The sequence below is a fragment of the Manduca sexta genome, unplaced genomic scaffold (genome assembly GCF_014839805.1).
Source record: "Manduca sexta isolate Smith_Timp_Sample1 unplaced genomic scaffold, JHU_Msex_v1.0 HiC_scaffold_2327, whole genome shotgun sequence".
Taxonomy (NCBI): Eukaryota; Metazoa; Arthropoda; class Insecta; order Lepidoptera; family Sphingidae; genus Manduca; species Manduca sexta.
Genome location: NW_023593280.1, coordinates 1,982 through 24,823, shown reverse-complemented (window position 1 = coordinate 24,823; position 22,842 = coordinate 1,982). Strand labels below are relative to the sequence as shown.

Genomic DNA, 22,842 nt, shown 5'->3' with positions numbered 1-22,842 from the left:
TGTAACTTAAACTAATACAATGGCCAACAAATGTGGTACTTCAGGTTGTGTCGTTCGTATTGGGAAAAGTTGTCGTGTTTACCAGTTATTTTGAAACTGGAAATATAGCGTGATCCGGCATTACCCATCCACCCTACTAAGAGTAAGATCACATATTGCATTACAAAGTCCGTAACAAAGGGACAGTCAGCTGAGAAACGGGGTGATCTACATAAGAACATGTAATTAAAAACACCACAATGGTATTTAAACAGCGTTGCTAGCCAATCAGACGCAAGCCACACTAAACACCTTACCACACGATTGCATATACAATGAGGCTTCACAAGCGTGTGGTTCCAGCATCACTCCCTACAGGAGTACAATGAATGAACAATGACACTAATGGCAATAGTATTAAGAGTGTTGTTGCAGGGCGGTGCGGCGCGGGCAGCCCGTGCGAGCAGCTGTGCCGCGAGCTACACGACGGCACGTACGAGTGCGGCTGCGGGCCCGGCTACGTGCTGCACGTCGACGGCTACGGCTGTCTAGGTGACCGCCTTTATTTTATACACGCAAAGCACCTTATTGCACCTGATTTTACAGAAAGCGGCGATAGCCTAGTTGGATGTGGTACGGACTGCTGAGACGAATGTCCGCAGGTTCAAATCCAAGGGCACACACCTCTGACTTTTCTAAAATCATGTGTGTATTCTTTGTGAATTTATCGTTCGCTTTAACGGTGAAGGAAAACATCGTGAGGAAACCTGCACATCTGAGAAGTTCTCTATAGGAATTTCGAAGGTGTGTGAAGTCTACCAGTCCGCACTAGGCCAGCGTGGTGGACTAAGGCCTAATCCCTCTCAGTGGTAGAGGAGACCCGTGCTCAGCAGTGGGCAAGTATATAATACAGGGCTGATATTATTATTATTACAGCTGTCTAGGCAATTGCCGTTTTTTATACACGCAAATTGACCTGAATGCACCTGATTGTATTGGATTGAGATTAAGGTAGAATGTTGACTGACCAGAGATCTTTACCGCTTGTCAGTTGAAACGAATATGGCTTTATTTTATACACCGATAAGTTCTATTTTGATTGCAATTGAATGACGATACAAGCGATCTGCTCCCACGATGGTCAGCATAGCCCATTGTAGTCAGAAACATCAGCCGAACATTGAACTATAAAGTACTGCAGTCACCCTGACACATTATACAGGGTCATTTTGACATACTCGTCTTTACCTGTGCTAACGTCTTACCGAAAATCATCCATGAATGACGAATGTTAGCAGCAGAAATTTCGGTTTTAATTTTCTGATTTTTGGTCATTTTGTAGTTTATTGTGAATATGGCGTCTACGTGTGCATATTTCTGACTTAAAGTGTGATGTTACTGCTGCGAGGAATTACGGTTCGAGTAACTTATTATTAATTGTTATTTTCAAGAAGACGAGCATATAGTTTCATTTAGTAAAGCAATATCAACATGACTCAATCAGTTATGCTTCATAATGCTTAGCAAATATACTGGATAAAATATTTTTCAAAAGAAACGAAACGTTACTAGCACAATGTTGCTTGATGGCAAAATGGACATTATGGTGGTACCTACCAATCGGGTTTGTGCGTGCGAAAGACAACCAGTTGTTAATATAACCCTAAAAGTACTTAAGTAAAGTATAAATAAAATATTTTATGAAGTCAGTGAACTAATGCGAAACCGTTCCAATAGAAAATAACCAAATATAACAAACTTGAATACGACTGTCTGAAACGATCAAAGTCACCCGATGTGAAGCACAAATCGGTGAGCTATTAAACTCGGTCATCTGTCTCCCGCACGCCCTCAACAACAATAAGTATTATAAAACAATAGACGGTGTGTTTAACCAAAAGAAATTAAAAAAGATAGCAGGTGACTAAAGGAGAATAATTGAACATAAATCAACAATTTTAGAATTCTTTTCTGATTTTCTGACTATTAGCGCACATTTTCGAAACTACCAAAGAGATTTTTAGTTGCCACTGATGGCCAGAGTATAATATAGACTTTGTTTCATTAAAATCGCATTTCGGAAAATGTTATCGTAATTTTAAGACATTTCCAATTTAAAACTTTGGTTAGAATTTTATACGTAGACGGAGCTGCCGGCGGAATGCTGTATAAATAAAGAATTAATGTAAACGACAGCTGAAGGGAAGCTGTAAACAGATATAGTCAATAATTAATAGAAATTACGCGACATTTTTATTATTGTTTTGCTAGCGTTTGCTTACGCTACCTCTCTTGTGAAATTCTTATTTACACATGCCTTTTTCCATTCTCAGGGGTAACCAAAGATGTTATCACTCCAGCTGGTGAAATATGGGTGTGTTAAATGCCATTTAAAATGGAACCTTAATTATTTTACAAACACAACGTATCACTATTAGTTTACAAACAAAACATATATATTAATTCAGGGCTATTCTGACTTTGTGCTTTTCCTACAAATCTATTAATAATAACGGTCTTTATGTTAATCTCTAAGAAACATTGTAAACATATGTGAGATATTTTTTGAAAAATCATAAATTCAGCTATCTTTAGAACAGAAAAAACTTCTATTAGTTTGACAGATGTCGCTGCATCATCCTAGTATTGTAGAGAAGGTAACGAGACAAGCAAACTGTTGCAAGAATAGACGGGCATTAACTATTCAAAATTCGCTCAGAAGGTAAACATAGAATGGCTTTTATTGCAGTAACATAAAGTTATTTTAGTAATATTGGATGGAATTACGTAACGTTGTCACCATCCGTAAACATAACTAAGGAATAAAATATGTAGATAGATACGAAATTATTGTCAATTTATTTAGCTATGTAAAGAGACACGAGGTCGTACATGTGCCGTCTAATTATCTTAAGTTGATTATTAAGAATATTATAAATGCAAAAGTTTGTAAAATGTTTGAAGAAGTAAATGTAAAACAATTGAACGGATTTGAATGAAATTTGGCTCATGAGTAGACCATGCTCTGCATTAACACAAACGCTATTATTTTGCTGGTAACTTGGTCTCATAGGAAATGATAGAAATATATAATCTGATTTTTGAATAGATGGCGCTGGTATCGTGCAGTGTATTAGAGACATTTGTGACGGGAAAGACTTTTCACGCAAGTAAAGCCGCGAGCAACACTTGGTATTATTAATAATAATGATACTAATCCTGTATTAGATATACGTATACATATCATTATCTCACTGCTGGAAATGCATCCTCAACTATTGAAAGAGTTTATGCCTTTGATCATCACGCTCATCTAGTACGAGTTAGTAGACGTCACATAACTTCGATTTTGTTACAAAATTTTATGGGTATCTCATCCATTGTCAGAATAAAAGTCAAACTTATTAGAACCTCATCCACTATCTGAATAAAAGTCCACAGTAACAAAAAATACCGGAACAAAAATAGTAGGATACGTCACTCACTGGCTTAAAACCGCATATCATATCGATACTGTCCTCTGTTGCTGCGGAAAGAACAAACATTTCCCAATTTGCAGTAAAGATTTGCAGCAAACATCGATACTCGAACGACAGGCGAGCGCGACACGACAGATTTTTTTTAAGATACGACGCGAAGAGGACCCTGCTTTGACAGATGGGGTTGACAACAGCTTTAATACAGGTTTACATCGCTTCAAGCCTCAAACAATGTATATTGAACTTTTAAAACTTGAAGACAGGTTTATTTCAAGTCATATCAATAAAAAGGTTTATATTGAAGTTGAAGGGTTGTTTCATCTATGTAAGTAAATACAGGCAGTCCTCGTACTTACAGCATGTTAGGTTCTCGAAATACGCGGCGTAAATCGATACGACGTAAGTCGAGACATTTTCATAAGTTTACATGGGTTAGGGCTAGGTTCCACAAGGATTCAAAATAAAAATAAAACTGCATTTTCAAAAGCAATTTCTTTAAATAATTATGTACTTATGAAAACGCTATTTATTTTTGGTATATTTGTGTAACTTTAGTAAGTGACAAATGATTTCTCCTATGCCGGTAATCGAAATAGTTGACGTATTCTTGAGGAATAGTGTTAAAACATTGTTCGACGTAACTCGATACGACGTAAATAGAGGACTGCCTGTATGATGTAAGTAATGGCAAACCTTGGCTCGTCCTCAATGTGACCTGATGTGCGACCTTCCTCTATAAGGGAGAAGAGACTGGTATTGTAATTGTCAGAATACTATCCTGGCTATTATTTCAGAAATTGATTTACAAACAAACCGCAAGATATTAACAGTTTTTGAATAGCGAAGGATTTTTAGATTCTTTCCGATAATAAAGACTTCAATCTCAAAAGTAAATTCAAAGAAAATGACTTCATCGCAGCGGTTCTACGACTAACAGCCGTTTTGAACAATCGGTCCCAGGCTCAATTTTCAATTTTATTCCAAGAAAAATCAATTAACTCTTTTGTAAGCATGCAAAAAAGACTTTGTACTGATTAATCCATTTTTGAAACACACACACACACACACACACACATCACACATTTATCCCCGAAGCGGTATGCAGACGCGTAACCGGGACACCCACTTTTCGCCCAGTGTGTTCCGTCCCATGACGTGACAGGGGCGACCTATCACCATATCGAGCACAAATTCCAGACTCCGGGCTGACACTTTGCCCTACCCGGGATTCGAACCCAGGACCTCAGACCGCTGCCGTACCGCGCATGTAGTACAACTACGCCACCGAGGCAGTCATTTTTTAAATAGATCGAAAAAAAGCGGATTATTACTAAAAATGGCAGTATGTCACTACTAAACCATGGAACCCAACATGACGCATCACTAACGAAAATAAACCCACTGATGTGAGCCTGTCACTTTGCTGATTAAACTTTCTGAACTGTCATCAAGTAAAGTTATTTTCGAATCACGATAAAATATCTCTTATGCTAATTAACCCAATGGCGTGCAGCTGAAACGTCTACCCTGCGTGCCTTTGAGCATTATGGCAGAAATTCTGTAAAACTATTCATGTTTAATTAATTATAGTTGTAGTCTAGACGGACCGTTCTAAGAAAATAAAGTGATTTATTTAAGTTCGCGTTCGAGACCCTTTACACAACAAATTGAATTCAGCGCGCCTTTTAGTCGTGTTGTGCCTTTGTCAGGCCTTGCTTTTCAAGTAAAGCAACCCTAGATTGCAATCGGAGAGTTGATTCTTAGAGTCAATTGAATCTGTTCTACGTGGGTTCACAGGCTTTGTACTTTATCGTCTTTATTTTGTAAATTAGAGTGAAGGTAAACTTTGTTACCAATTACAAAATGAATTTAATATTCTCAAGCATAATACGGCCTTTTTGGAATTAAAATAATAGTCTAATTATGTTTTTGAATTGATTTGGGATGATGACTGATAGTGGGTCTCATAGTAATAGATTATAATTAGTGGTTGTGAACATACGATGCGTTGCCAGTCTTAAAATAATGGTGATTATTGGATTTAAAAAAATATTACACACGATGCGCAACAACGGTTTTATTTTTGCCGCCAAGCAGCAGTGTGTAGTTGCTGTTGTGTTCCGGTTTGAAAGACATTGTAGCCAGTGTAACTACTGGACATAATGAGACTTAACATCCCATGTCTCAGGATAACAAACAATTCTTTGAATTCAAGGTGTTGGATGGTATTTTTACTGTTTAGGGGCGGTCGTATCGCTTACCATCAGGCAAGCAGCAAGCTCGTCTCGTCATTCAAAGTAATAAAAAAAAATCACGTCAGTTGTCTATGAGGTAATGACTCCGGTTAAGCCATCTTATTCGTGCTGGAGACTACTAACTATAGCGTAGATCTACCATATGAACAAAGCTCGGATCGGAAAACAAAACACTTACATACTATAAATCACTTCGATAATTATGTGGTTTTCTATTCTCAAATCCTTGTCGCATAAAAGGTTGGTTGGAGACCATCCACAACCGTAAGTCCATATCAGATATTGTATCGGTTATCGAATATTCTATCCATTCGTTCCAGATTTAAAAAATTGTACCTCAATACACTCAAATTGAATATCGAAGCTAAAATACACCGGAACACGATTTCCAGGTATAGTGCCGCAATAACGCTCTGTATCTACTCCATTCGTCAGATAAATCGATTTTATCCACTGGCACTGGGCGCTGAATTTAAGATACCATTGTATTTCACTTCTATCGTCGATTGCCACTCGCGCTCCCATTCAAAATCGTTGTGCGTGTTAAACCAAGTTAGGTGCACGGAAATATATTATTTCGGAGTTTTACAAATTGTTTCTAGCGTTTATGGGGTGTATTTTTTAGTATTTAAAGTTAAAATTAAAAGATATCGTATTTTGCTTTCAATGTGTACCTACAGTATACAATATGGTCAAACAAAAGGAGATTCTTAGGTGTAAAATAGTATTATAAGATACATAGTTAAAGTTTTATAATGCCCATATCATAAAAACTGATAAGCGATATCTTTCACAGAATTGAATTCAACAAAAGCCACTGTAACCTCGTTGGATGCCGAAGAAGATATCTTATATCAGAAAGACGTATCTTTCTCAGCTGAACTAGAAGTAGCGCCGTCCAATAGAATTAGTAAACCTATTCTAAGCTTAAAACATATCGAGGAAGAGAAAAGATTAACAACGTCACCGTCAGTGGACGCGAGACATAACTATACGTACACGGGGGAGAGATCGAAACAGGTTGACGGACTGAAGAGCCTCATTGAGGATGGAATCAGCAAAACTGACATCAACATTATCGCTGACGAGATCAAAGACGGGCTACTCGAGGCTAGTCAGAAGGTGACTACGATTGGACCCAGTTTAGAACAAAAGGTGAAGTTTATTAGAGACAGTTACAAATGTTTTAAATTGCGTGGACAAAAAAGTATAGTACTCAAATTGACGTTTTTTATACAATTGTGAAGGTTTTATCGTTGGGTTTGGTATCAATACTTGAATTATATTTGTATTTCTACTTGGTCTTGAGTGATACAAGAACATCATAAAAATTACATAGATTCCAAAAAAAATTCCGTTCGGTTTAATTGATTTAGTTTATACGAACAGGTGCCCGGTGCAACAGTGTCACCTCCGTGGACGGCGGCGGTGGAAGCATGCGGGTGCGACTCTTCCTGTGGACCAGAAAGATGTTCTTGCCACCATCCTCTTAGCAAATGCAAATCAGGTAATATAAACTTTCTCTTATATCATTCTGTTTCCATTCAGCAATCGGAACATCAGCCAGTACAGTAGGAACCAAACAAGCACAAGCTACTTACCAGCCAGTACAGATAGCAATATCTATGTATAAAGATACGATACCAAATTTTTAACAATTAGGTACTTATTTCGGGTCTGGACGTTGGGGGTCGAAAAGTTTCCTGTTATTCCGGAATCCCTGGAACCTGGAAAGTCTTGATTCAATTCTGATCCTTACCTCAGTGTATATTCAGAAATAAGTATGAAGTACATGCGGTGTACCTGACATAGCATTATGGCCAACTATTGGTCAACAATTAGTATCTTCATCAGAGTATTATACAATTATTATTATATTAGCTATAAGCATAATTTTAACAACACTTTATAGTTATTAAGTTGACTTTAACATTGCTATCAAGCCAAAACACTTAGATAGCAACCATAGAGTTTTAAATTTATTACCATCCACCATTTTGAGTTATAGCCCTTCAAGCAAGTTTTAACGTGATGGAATCGATTTAATATTGCCAGTACAAGGAAGTTTGAATCAGTGTCGGCGCGTTATCTTTGCGGTCACTACGTCAATATTGTGTCTTTTAAATGGAAATATATATTTCATCTACTTTAAAGTGACACGTCACGTATAAACTGCTAAATGGTTTCTGGTAAAATTTGCCATTTGGCTAACTGGCACTCCGAGTCTTATTCCGGGAAAAGTATTAACGCGGTCGAAGTTGCGAGCAGGACTTAGTCTAATATAATTTAATAAAAAAATTATAATAAATCTGATTTATTTTCTAAGTTGGTTCGGTGGCGCATAAACTCTATTGCGGTACGATTGCAGAGCTCAGGTCTTAGGTTTAATCCTCGGGGCGGGCAGTGATATTGGGTTTTTCTACTCAGTCTCAACACATAATCTAGACATTTTGCCTGATATGGCAATAGGCTCGTCCCCTATCACATCATGGGACGGAATACGCACGGCGAAAAGTAGAAGCACCAGGTGCACCTCTGCCTACACCTTCGCTGGGTGTGTGTATTATTTTGTTACAAGTAAATGCAGAAACCGCTGAACTTATTTTATTTAACCCAGAGATAGACCATGACACAGATTAACATACAGCCAACATTTTGCCCTCAAATCATACACTGGAACTGGAGCTAACCGCGAATACAGCCAGTATTATATAAATCGATGGAAAAGTAAACACTTTTGCGTGGCGCTGGCGGTCATTACGAGCGGACCGCTTCCGGTGCGCAACTTCCTCTAACTTATCCGTTATTTAGATGGCTCTATCGCAGCGTGATCAACGAGTTATTCCCCACCTGCAGCTAATGCTATTTGTTCTAAATTTGAAAACTACTGCGTCGGACATTGCAGTTTGCATAGTTTATAAGTGCTGGGAATTCTATTATGGACGCTGTATTTGCGATGGATGTTAGCCTCCGTAACATGATTAGTTTGTGGTTATTTTTTTCTGCAACGAACTGACTGTTTAAAAGCGATTTTCATTTTTAAATCATCACAAAATTATTACATTGCCCATCTCAATATAACAAAAATCTTATAATTATAATAAATAATAATATCAGCCTTGTATTATATGCTGTCCTACTGCTGAGCACGGGCCTCCTCTACTACTGAGAGGGAATAGGCCTTAGTCCACCACGCTGGCCTAATACGGGTTAGTAGACTTCACACCCTCGAAAATTCCTAATAGAGAATTTCTCAGGTGTGCAGGTTTCTTCACGATGTTTTCCTTCACCGTTAAAGCCAGCGATAATTTACAAATAATACACACATATTTTTTTAGAAAAGTCAGAGGTGTGTGCCCTTGGATTTTGAACCTGCGGACATTCGTCTCGGCAGTCCGTTCCACAACCAACTAGGCTATCGACACAACGTAACAAAAAAAATATATTATTTAAGCCAAATTTAACTGTATTGCACTGAATTTTAAAGACAACTAAATAAAATACAAAAAATCACGATCTCCAATGCCTAATGTAAAGACGAAAAGAAAAAAGCAAAAAAGATTACAAATTCCTGGCAAACAATGGAATCAATAAAACACCTATTTCGCTGGCATGCAATAGAGCTCTGAGAGCACCGAGCGGGTCGGATTTTCGATTACCGACCCCAGGCGCTTCACCCTAATCGACATCACTCGAAGAATGTGGGCCTAGAATTATATGAAGTGATATCGACGGGGCTTGATCTAAAGCTCTTCAGTGCACAGCTGGAAATGACTGCATAGTAGACCCTTCCTTGTTGCGTTTCGGTAAAACGCAGGTAAATAATCTTAACGATTTAATGATAAATTTTTCCTCGCTTCTTTCGCATTAACGCTACTAACTTTCGTTGCCTATTTAAACCCTTTTGGTCTTGAAATTCCACAAACTCCGTTCATAGTGCACGTTTTCGTTATTTAAGGGACGTTTGTTCACTCTATTTACCATCAGGGCCCTTATTCTGTATGGTAGTGTAAACGCGTAACGCGGCCGTGGCATGTTATCTTCGAGAAATGTGCGTGGAATGGTATTCTGTAAGCCAAATTTCTATAGTCCTAAACATGATGCGTTGTGTTACGTGCTTGTTACGCACTGTTAACATAACGTGCGGGATAGAGAATAAGGCCCCTGGTGCAATGGGATCACTGTCATGCACGTATAAAAATAAATCAATATGATCTTTAAACATAAAGACAGGAATAAACAGAGTTAAGGCGGGAATTACAATAAATAAACACAGCGTCCATAATCAAAACAAATGTAAACAAAGCCCGCAGCACATCCTTCCCACAATTAAGAGTTGTCATAGCCGACGTAGCTCGAAAATGTTTGAAACACATACAAAACATTACGCGCTATTACTTAAATTGCTTGATTCTGCCGTCGAGGATCGCTGACAATAATTAGCAAATATTGTAAGGTCTGTTAGCTTTGAAAGGCGCTCGAATATTTCAACGGAATATGTTTATTTTGGTAAACAGTTTGTGTTTATTTAAACGATGTGTAAGGGTTTTATTACTGATACTAAGGGATTAATACTAAATAACGATGTGACGTACTCATTACGTTGTTCTAAAAGTGTTGCCGATAATTTTGGGCCAATCTTGGATTCCTAGACTTAGAAATTGAAGGTGTGAATTGGCTGTACAAAAGTACTAAAAAATTAAGGTAAATTAAATGAAGAGTTGAGTTTTTCACCTGTAGCACCTTACTTTAATTTTCTATAAAACAATGTCACACTGTACCTCAATAGAACTGATCTATTAATGCTGTCAACAAAATTGAGAACATCGTACCATAACTGACCTAAACTGTATGTAATTATATTAAAACCTAAATCTACGTAATGACCAACATAATGTGTATGTAAGGACCAACATTTTAAGTAAATTAAACAATTTTGTTATCTGTAAGAAAACAAATGACCATATATGTTGTTACAGATCCGAACATTTCAACGCCCCGTTTCTCCGGCTCGTCGTGGATCGCGTTGCATGCGTTGCGCGGCGCGTACAAGCGTGTGCGCGTACGCGTGCGCGTGCGACCAGAAACGCGCGCGCGGCGTGCTGCTGCTCACCGGCGAGCACGACGACCTCTCCGGCGACTACCTCGCGCTCATGCTCAGGAATGGACATGTCGAACTCAGGTAACTATTAAGATTTGCTTTGGAGCAGTCTTTCTCAAAGTGGGCAATCATGCCCCCTTTTGGACACTGGAACCTTCAGGGGGTGGTGAAAGGTCTGAAGGAAATTGGGGGCGATGATACAAATTTTCATATAAATTCGTTTAGTAATAAAGTTATAAGTTTGAGGAGCCATGCTTTAAAGGAAATAGATAGTTTATAATGCCATCTTCTAGTTTTACGTTCTAGTTCATTCGAAAACTAACAAATGTGGTGTATCAATTTTTTATGCCAGTGAAGAAGTATATAATGAGTGAAAAGTACGCATGCAATGTTATGCCCGGCGTCAATCTGATCAGAATCGAAGCGCGCAGAATCTGATATGTATTTAGTTTGAATAGGTGGCGGTTTGAATCGGCGCAATACGTGATACGTATGTGATGAACTTACATAACAACAGATGAATTAATGCAACTTGATTCTATTCGACCCGACGTGCAGAATCGAATCTGGGCATAATACGCACTTGTAGTTAACATTTCGAATAATTTCCACGGCATCGTACAGTTCTATTCTAGATAATGAAGAAAATCATTTGACCCTGTTTAAAAATTCAGGTTCCAATCAACGTGCTTTAATTCGGCGAAGTATTTTCGATTAAGTGGTAATGAATGAACCTTCCGTCCTTAGTTTAGTGATAAATAAATAACTAAACTATCCAAGAGTTGTGGCAGGGCCGTATTAAATAATGCTATTAAGGAATTGGCTAAGCATAGACCAGATATAAACCTATGGATGACAGCAAAAATAAAAGTAATTTCAGTTATTTATATTTTCCCGATTCATTAAACGAACGAATCGCCAATGATAAGCATCGCAACTGCTCACAAAGAGTAGCAAAGCTGCCTAGAGCTTTGAACTAAAAAACACAGCTTTATTTTCGCTACCAGATTTATAATCCTTAATAACAAGCTCTTCACATTCATACAAACCCCATACATTTAATGAAGGGTAAATCGACAAAACCAAACCGAACTAAAACATATCTAATTGATTGTTTTCATCGGAATCCCATCGGATCGGGCGGAAGAGGCTGGCGGAGGCTGGTGGCTAATTAACGGCCCGTGTAAGCCGCTATGCACCGCCATCGAGCCCAGATTATGTTTACGTTCTACGTATTAATTAAACCGATGTACATTTTGATGTTTCGCATTTGAGAATACTCGAATAGAGTTGACATTTCTATATTTTGGTCTGTTTTGTATGGGTTTGTAAGATTACTTTAAATTCTTGCATATTTTGTTAAGATAGAACAATAAGCTCACGAGACTACGGGTTTTTTCACTATTCATAAAATTATTCATGCTCTCACCTTTATTATGGTAAACATTATTTTCCAGGACATTAAGAAAATATGCATAATAAAAGCCACGTTAAGTAAACAATACCAGTGGTTATAGGTAGGGGCTTTGAGTGGTGGCGAATGAGGCAGCTAGCTATCCAAAGCCTTCGAGTGGCCTCATGCATGCAAGGAACACAAAGAAAAATATAGCCCTCCGAGTGCTGTAACTACCCATTTATGGGCCCGGTGTAAGGTGCTGTAATTGTTTTCATACATGACCTAAAACTTGGTACTAATCTAGTAATATATACTGTATACGCCTTGTGGTTGAACACCGCTAGCACCGCATTAGTTACAGCAATATTCTCCTTTAGCAATCGGATAAAATAGGCCTCGCAAAGGTTTTCCACCCAGTCTCTCATTGGTAAAGTTATCACTGGCAGCTGTACAGAGAATGTATGTTGTGATTATTCGGACAGGTTCGACTGCGGCAGCGGCGCGGGCGTGCTGCGTTCCCCGGAGCCCGTCCGACTCGGCCACTGGAACACAATCTCTGTGTACCGCCACCGCTGGGACGCCTGGCTGCGACTCAACAACGGAAAACGCGTGCGAGGCAGGTCCAAGGTATCAATCAGCTTGATTTATGAATGGTTTACTGGCGAGTCTGCTGGCGGCATTTGGTGTATAACGTTGTGTGAAAATTTTAATCCGAAAATTCACCTAAATCTGGGTTTGGAGATGATGCTGGGCTCTCTAGTCTCATCACGAATGTAAGAGTCGATAATAACTGCGCCCGTGTCCTCCCCTACAGCGATTATAGGTGTGCGTAGAGGTATGCATAATTAAAATTGGTTATTGGGGGAAGTTTTATCAAGATTGATTCAATAGAATAACCGGCCCTTCAAAATGATGAAACCGATAGAAGCCATCTTCTAAATTCATCCCAAAACTACATCGTAATATTTTATTTTATATTCCACAAATAGAAAACAGCATGTTGGAACCCGTCCGCCGGATTTATTACCTTAACATTCCCGTAACAAAACGGTTTTGTTGGTGATATCTTAGTATTCCTATTTTTATACTAAAATCCTCCTTACATTGCTGGAAAAACATTTATCAATTCCGTATCCGATATGGCCAGGGTTGGCTCGTAGCCAGAGATTGTGTTAGCAGTGAAAGTAATGCAATAGTGAATTTAAAATATATCTTGGTAAAAGAGAAAATTTTATATAAATATTTTCCTTGATAACAATCTCGTGTCTGATAAATTCAACTTAAACGCATAGCTAGATTTTAATCAATACCGTAGCTTGAAACCTCTGCGGTGGTTAATTCTGTTCCGGTCAATCGGGTTACGGTTCAAAATCCAAATCCAGATTGTTTTTGTATATTTTTTTAACTATATTACAATAAACATAAATATTAAATTAAATAATTATACCTACTTCAAGCGAAATACACATACAATATTATATTAAGTATACCTACTTCTTAAGGCCAAAAAAAAGCGTCAACATTCAACAAAATGCAATTCTTGGTTGCAATATTGTTTTAGAAATGATTTCTAAAAAATAATCGTCTTATATTTTGAACGGTCTGTAATTTAAAAATAATCTGTTAATAAATCAAAAACCAACTTATTGATAAAAAAAATACCTTATGCTTGATATGGCGATAAGTTGTCACACAATTGTTATTACACGATTGGAGGGAAAATATGGTGAAAAGTGAGTGAACTAGTTGCCTTCTGTCTTCTTCGGAAATAAGACATAAGTATGTGCAATTCCACTAGTTACAGCAAATTTCACATCCAATACAATAGTATACAATCTAACAAAGAGTGCAGTCTATAATGCTTTCGAGATGTGACCAATATTTTACCGTTCAGCGGCCATCGGTTCCTCCGAGTGTAATGGCCCATCTGTAACCATTACTGGGTCTTCACTTTACTTTCAAAGATAATAATGGTTCGCTGGAAATATTTTATACGATTTTCTGGTAGCATTCGATCGCACATCTGAGGATAATATTCATTTGTGTATCCTGATTCATAATATACGGTTAACAAATTTTGAAGCTTGCAGGATTTGCGGGAAGTCGCATGTCTATACATGTATAATCCAAAAAATATTTCCGCGCTTCAATAATTTTACCATAGAGCATACAATTATATTGGACAGTGAAAAATGCAATTCTAAAATTGCAGACAAAATTGCAATGATGAACATTTATAATTCGACAATAAGGCACTGCGCTTTCGCTGTCAACTTGTAGCCGAGAAACACTACACTACTATAGAACTGAGCGTTGCTTCAACGTCAGCAACAATAACTATAATTTTTTATAATGTAATATGTCTCAAATCTCGGCAACAAGCTTACAGCGCTTGCGTGGCGCCTTAAACAATGACAAGTCACTGAAATCACGACAGTCGCAATCCACAAAGTTTTCAACATTTCACAAATGTCACGTGACGTGAACTCTAAACCACCAAATGGACATCTTTAAGCTAAACATATTTTTAGATCGGAAAAAATATTTAAAATCCAGTTAGCAGAGTCATTGTTTGTAAAAACGAAGTGACACAAGCAAGGGCCGCGCTGTATCCGACCTCTCTCGTGGCAATTATAAAGTTTTGTGGGACGGGGACGCTTGGCAATCGTCAACCGCTCTTTGGTGCAATCTTTATGTCGGACGATGACCTAGTATGGGCACAGTCCAATCCTAGCAATATTGGAAACGTTACGATTTGTATGGATATTAAAGGATAAATCCAATACCGAAGAGATATTTAATTCGACAAGATACTTTTTTTATTTAACCAACCTAAAAAAAATGTTTATAAACATCCGAATAAGGATTAGAGTAATGAAAATTGGCCGGATTTCAAACACAATGAATTATGAAAGCATCGGCCATTATTGTGCACAATAGGTGTCAGAAAACGTACAAACGTAAACATAAATTAAAATCGATTCGTCAGAAAAATAAATATTAGTTTAGGAATCGAACTCCAAAACGTACAAAGAACAATCCGATATAAAAATAAAATTGTTAAATCTAAATCGATTTTCAGGTTACTATCGATTTGAATCAATTGTTTAAGACATCCCTAATACACAGCCTATTGTATCTTTTGTTGAGCAAAACACGGATAAAATTTTTATTCGCCCGCTAAGAGCGGTTTTGTGAGAGCGGAAGCGTTTGGAATTAATAATTTAGTGAATGTGAAATTTTAAAGAGAGTGTCCAATGAATGTACTTCCTCGGATAGTTATTAAATGCGCTTGTGAAAAATGTAACGTTGTGAAGTATTAAACAATACTTTTTGGTTAATTTTTCTGGATTTATAACACAGATTTTGAATGACAATAAAATAAGGTAAACTATGTTCTTAATAATATTTTCCTCAAAATCTAGAATAATAGAAAGTCATAATTTGTATTGCATAGTTGACAAAACAAATTTTCGACGCATCATACCAATCCATTCTGAAGTATTAATGGCATCTCACTTGATATCATTACGCTGGGTTAATGACGATCAAATAGTTAATCCTATTAATAGTAATCTTCAGTCATATTCAATTATTATCAGATCTATAGATCAGATCAACTGTTACACGATCCTTTGTAATACGAGTTAAGCTCACAACAAAGCAGATTATTTCGTACTATTAATCAATATTTTGTGGTCTAGTAGTAAATGCTGTATATGATTAAAGGTACTTTAATAGTTCCGGCCCGCGTGCCAATGATCATGGTAATTGATAGATAGTCTGTGTATCATTTCTTTATCGTTGTTGTCTCCATCCTCTTCAAGTGCCATCCTTAGCCGAGGTTTGTAACCTGTTAACGGGTTGCCATCAGCATTGTCACTTAATCAAGTGTTGTGATTGCCTAATGCGTTAACCCGAAAGGCCAATTTTGCTGAATAAGCCGTCTTGCGTCAGGCTATCAACAGTAGGTTCAGTTAAAAAAAACAATGTGAGCGTTAGTTCAGTGGTAGTTTTCATGTATGTTAAACGAAAGGGCCCAAGTTGCATACCCTAGTCGAGTCAAGTTGGAATTTTATAGTCTTATAAAAATTTCGCAAAGCTGTGCTTAGTTAAAACACAAATTTACTCGATCAGCTGTAAGTCAAAACCCGCCATCTTGCTTCTTAATAAGGTTTAAACTAGGAACCGGTGATTTTTTTGACAGCTATTTAAGCAATTCTTAATCACCTCTTAACGCTAAAACAAGTTTATAAGTAAGACTGATAATGTGATATTACTGTTCACAAGTATATTTTTTTACAAGAATGCCACTTATCCCTCAACTGCCTCGGTGGCGTAGTTCTATTATATACTGCAATCTGAGGTCTCGGGTTCGATCCACGGGTCGGGCAGTGACATTGGGATTTTTACTCAATATCAGCTCACCGTATGGAATTTGTTCCGGTTATGGCGACAGTTTCGTCCTCTACCACACTATAAGACGAAATACGTTCGGCGAAAAGCACAATTCGCGCCTTCGGGGATAAAATTCATGAACATGTGTACCACATACCCCGTGTTATTTTTATTAAACGCTGATTAATGCTTTCTTCAAAATAAGCTATAAAGAAGAAAAAGAAGCTGAACGAATAGAACCTTTGCTACATTACACATGACTCATAACAAAAGCGTTTAAGTTGTGATTTCCAGGAAAAAAAACACGAACTAAACTCTATCCAACTGGGAACCACTGATACCGGCCCCGGTGTGCTGTAACTTGTAACTTTTATCAATTTAACAGTTTCCTAACGAATTAACTTGAGTCGGTATTAAACTTTCTGGATTGTCTGTTCTTTGTATAGTACACACCTTACCCCTGAGGTATTGTTAGATTTCTAATGTTATTCTGTGTTGTTACTGGAATAATAAAATTATGTTTAAGAAAGGTAATTTTAGGAATTTATATAGTCTTTGCCCATAGTAAAGCTGTAAGCCTTAGTCGAAATAAATGTGCATTATTTAACATAAAAAAGTGTAGGTAATAAATATCTCATTATTATTTTAACTTGTTCTTCACTCAGTGATCAATATTCGACCATCGGATTTAGTAATATATTCGTAACACATTAATATGTGACAGACCGTACCGTAACAAACTACATTATTTTTCAAATAATTAAGTAGTTCAACTCGCGTCGCGCGGTGGACTGAGGACTAAACCCTGGCAGTAGAAGAGGTCTCGTCCAGTACTAGGTCAATATATAATACAAGGCTGATATCACTACATAGTATAAAACAAAGTCGCTTTCTCTGTCCCTACCTTTGTATACTTAAATCTTTAAAACTACGCAACGATTTTGATGCGGTTTTTAATAGATAGAGTGAATCAAGAGGAAGGTTTATATGTATAATAACATCCATTACATAGTGGAGAAATATTGCACCCGTGTGAAGCCGGGGCGGGTCGCTAGTTATTAATAAGTTAAAAATAAATGGCAGACGACATGGCATTAACTTAACCAGCCCAAACTTGGTAAATTTTATGATTCCTAATTTAATTAAAATTACCGTCACCCGCTCTCTAAAACTGCCCTCACTAATGATTGTTATCGATTCGTCGTCAGATTTAGGCCGCGTCACCGCTCCATCAGTGAAAATTGAATCGAAAAATTCCAGATTCCGAAATAACGCGAATAAAATCTCTTTCATTAGCATGGGCGTGGTGGAAACGAATCCCACTAATTAAGGGACCGCTTGGTGACTAGAATATTCTATTGGAAATACAGAGGTAGAAATGAGAGGAGCTCGAAGATATGAAGGCAAAAATGATTCTCATTACGTTTCATAATGATGTCTATGATGAAAGATGAGAACGTAACGTTGTGGATGCTTCAGTAAGTATATTTGCTATTGGTGGAATGCAATGGCTCAAATGATATCAGACGTATACTAGGCGCGAATAGTCCTGGATTTGTAAATAGGCCGTATAAGCCGCGGCCTATGGGCGGCAGCCTCTTAGAAGTGGCAGATTTCAGAGGATGCTCACTCGATTTAATTAATCATTCGTTTACTTAAGTTTAGTGCTTTAAATAATACAAACAAATGGGAAATTATTAAGTATTTTAAAAACCTAATTACATACATACATACATAAACCCACGTGCATGGAGCGGCGGAAATAAAGTGGCCTACACTTATAAAAAATATAAATCCGCCACTAGGTGCAAATGGATCGGTCTGCCGAAACGGATGTCTGTAGATTCCAAACGCAAAACACACACCTCTATTCAAATTACGTGTGTATTATCAATTATCATTCACCTTAACAATGAAGAAAAATCTCGTGAGGAAACCTATGTATACTGAATACTTTTAACCTAAACCTAAATGCTATCATCTTTTAGGTTTAACATAACCAAAATAATTACCTCTGGTGAGCTCACAGTACGCATTTACCATTTTACACAAAGAAAACCAATCATAACCAACTTAATTGATTTAAAACTTAGCATCGGAAAACCTTGATGCAAGCTATAAATAAAATACCGTTCAATAGCAACTCTCACAATGGCTTCTGAAATCAACTGCGGCCGCGCGGGGCGAAACGCTTTGCGGCGCGCCGACACTCCAAATTGAATAACTAATTACTTCTAGTTTGATTAATGAGCAATGTTTAGGGAACTTTTTCATTTTCCCTAATGAACTACCTTCCAATTTACGCATTCGTACTTGTAATTAATCATTTTGTTGTGGACGAATGTCGTGTGTGAGACAAAATTTTCGGCAGGGCTTTCGTATGCGACCATCGGGCTGGGTATCATCTTCAGTTCTGCTGCTTTTCAAGAACTATTGTGTTTTGAAGGACAATGTATCCAGCAGGATTCCTGGACGTTATAAGAATATAGTATTGTTAGGAAATTAAGCGATTTTGATTAAAATAATACTTAAGTACTATTACTGACTACAGATATCTATAGTTTCACAAACATTACACCTACCATCCGATCGATACGACTGTACATGACTAACAGCCTCGCTTGTAAACGCTCAGTATTTTATATCGAAGATAGGCACAAAATACCCCCAATTTTTTTTCCCTAACAGTATAATATATATTACGACAGGAATAAGCGGGATGCGAGTACCATTTATAAATCTTTAAAATTATAAATCTCTGTGTCGCGTCAATCCTTTCTTTTTTTTTCCACCAGCGAAACTTCCTCTACTCCACATTTACTCTCCCATTTATTTCATTTTTCATCCCATGCAAATCAGAGTTATCTATTATTGAAACGTGCCTAGTAACGCCATCTATGGTGTCCGATAAAAATAAAATCATTACAATGGAACAAATTATCATGGAGATGTCGGAATAGTAGACCCGGAGATAAGTTCATATATCAAACTGCTAATCTTACTTGCTAATTTTATAATTTTAAATTTTTTTATATTTTACCGCTTTTGAGAGTACCGTTTATAAATCTTTAAAATTATAAATCTCTGTGTCGCGTCAATCCTTTCTTTTTTTTTCCACCAGCGAAACTTCCTTTACTCCACATTTACTCTCCCATTTATTTCATTTTTCATCCCATGCAAATCAGTGTTATCTATTATTGAAACGTGCCTAGTAACGCCATCTATGGTGTCCGATAAAAATAAAATCATTACAATGGAACAAATTATCATGGAGATGTCGGAATAGTAGACCCGGAGATAAGTTCATATATCAAACTGCTAATCTTACTTGCTAATTTTATAATTTTAAATTTTTTTATATTTTTCCGCTTTTGAGAGTACCGTTTTATAAATCATTACGAGAGTCTATGTTCAGCAGTGAACTTCATGTGGCTGAGAATATCTAATATGCAGAGTTACTAATGCAGTGCAGTGTTACGCAGAATTTTGTAATTAAATGTGCGGATAGTGTTTCTTATGGACAGTCGGGCCGCTTATCATTAGGCGCGTGACCACTTCAGCCGTCTCCAATATCTCTATATGCTTACGTAGCTAAAAGGTAGAGATAGAGTGCTTTTACACACTATCCCTAGTAGGAATTGGTGCAATTCGTGTATCTACTTTTCGCTATGGGTAATTCATATTAAGTAGATGTATGAATGTGGGGAATATCTGATCGTATTTTAAGAGAATTATAATAAAATGTTTTTGTACGCATACCTAATTTTCGGTGCATAAGAGAAAGGTAAAAGTGCTTTCTCTCTCTCTCGAGCAATGGTGGCTACGGCAGACGCTCGGGCGTGCGCGCAACCGTGTAATTAAAAATTAAGTTAGGATTCCTTCTTTTATTTGCCCCCTCATCCCTACATGAATAGTAGTAGCCTTTTGTGCTACTATAAAATGTATACATTTTCCATGATCAAATCATATTGTTGATAGTTTCATACACATGAAACAGGCGCTATTCTCAAGAATCAGAATTAGAGCTAAAGATAACAGTACATTATTTGTCATTATAAATGCAAATGGATGTAAAAAAAAATTATTGTACTAGTAGGCGTACAAATATTGCAGTAAAAAAATAAAGATAATATTTAGAGAAAAGTAAGATCATTTAACAATTAAATAATAAATTAACTCAATAAACATAATAACATTTATGAATAGCAAATGAAGAATATATAATGTAGGTCGTTAAATAAAAATGTCGCGCAATTATTAATTAGAAATTCTTATCGCTCAAAAAATTAATTTATGCTATAATAACAGTTTTCTTTTAATATGTTATTTTCTTTTTTAAATACTAACATTTGCTCCACCAGCAACCGACGTCATATTTCCCAAAAGAACTAATAAAGCGCAAACATTCCATTACGCGAACTGGCAGGAACAGTTGAGTCGTGTCGGGCGCTCTCAGAGTTAATTTTCCGTTTGACATAATTACCTCGGCAGTCGCGAGGGTAATATCTTAGAACAATCGTTGACATTCCGTGACTCATGACTGATGGCACGGAGTTCATATTAGACTAAATTTTGCTTGGGAAGTTAAATTGTTCGTGTAGGCGCTTGTTCAAGTTATGACAAGAAAGGTAACATAGGTTGAACTTCATAAATCTGGGAGTATTTTGACGGTCCCTACGTATAGTGTCGAATCTGCAAAATTTTACGTAGGGACTGTCGACATTTAAACGGTCCTTATTAAAATGAACTTTATTTATTTAAGACAATAAGGATCGAAGTGCTTATCGCCATGGTAATTAACACTAAACATGCGATGTTTATTCCACGGTCCCACGTAAAGTATTGTACCTGCAAAATGCAATTTTGCAGATTCGATACTTTACGTAGGGACCGTCGATTTACTATCTACTTACTTTTTTTATTCTAATCAGAAGACGTAACACTATTTTTAAGTACTTTCTACAGAAAGGATTTGAGATAGTTTAATTTTTATGACGGACGCGTCGCAACCTTGACAATCCTCTTTAGAAGATCTTGCTCGTAGTAAATCGTGTTAGTAATAAAAACCACGCAAAGTTGCTTTAGCTGAGAATCGAACCTACCTTTCAGTCTACTTATTTATGATATTTATATACTTGGTATACAATGCTTTTTCAAGGTTTAATGAGTTATCCATAGGTTTTTCATTTGTGGAGATTAAAGTTATACTAAACCTACACACGTGAGAAATTTACAAAAGTATTTTGAAGGTATGGGAAGTTTACCAACCTGCACTACGCCAGCGTGATGGACTACGGTCTAATCCCTCTCCACAGTAGTGGAGGCCCGTGCAGCAGTGGCATAGTATACAATACAAAAGCAATATTATAAATGCGAAAGTTGTGAGGATGGATGTATATATGTTTGTTCCTCTTTCACGAAAAATCTACTGAACGGATTTGGACGAAACATTACAGTAATATTGGTTAATCATCAGAATAACATATAGGCTACAATTTATAATGATTTTGTGTAATTCGGTCATAATATAACGACACATATGAAGTAAATCGGAAAAAAAACCCGATAGATTCTTCACGCGGGAAAAGCCGCGAGCAAAAGCTAGTTATGATATAAATAGAATATGGTTATGTTGTCCAGGGTCTGTTTTCCCGGATGACGTTCCGCGAGCCGGTGTGGGTGGGCGGCGCCGGCAACACTACCGGCCTCGTCAGCAAACTCGGCCTCTCCGACGGGCTGCTGGGGTGCGTCGACTTCCTGCGCATCAACGGTGATACCTATCGTCTGCTCAAAGACGCCATCGCCACGCTTGAAATTGGTAAGTGTTTTGTTTTAATAACTAGCTGGTGATGGCATCCCGCACATTTGTGCCAGTGATGAAATAATTAAGCTGTAGCGACACGTGCAGAGTCTAATCGGTAAATATAAAAAATGAATCTCTATTTCCCTTGGTCACGCGTGAACGGCTGGACCGATTTTACTATTGTTTTTTTGTTGTGTTTTGTTATTGTCAGGAGAAGGTTCTTATGAAAGAAAATACAAAAATTGCAGGGAAAATTAGAAAAATTAAAAATCTTAACGAAAACATTAATTTTATATAACTGTCAATTGTTTGAAATAACTGTCAGCGATTGACAGAATGCGCGCTAAATTCATAGTTAAGACGCAACAACGTCTGTTGGGTCAACTAGTGTAAGATAATTGTACTATGCCTATGATTTTTACTTGATTGTT

The 22,842-nt window shown here is 37.2% G+C and overlaps 1 protein-coding gene across 1 annotated transcript; it reads left to right on the top strand.

Moving 5' to 3' along the window:
* Positions 1 to 414: 414 nt before the first annotated feature.
* Positions 415 to 22,427, top strand: LOC119192075 (the record flags this gene model as incomplete). The annotated part of the gene is made up of 6 exons (XM_037445922.1): positions 415 to 531; positions 6,510 to 6,868; positions 7,103 to 7,220; positions 10,693 to 10,895; positions 12,693 to 12,837; positions 22,249 to 22,427. Coding segments are annotated over 6 exons (1,076 nt in total), but the record flags the coding sequence as incomplete, so codon positions are not given.
* Between the last annotated feature and the right edge of the window lie 415 nt (positions 22,428 to 22,842).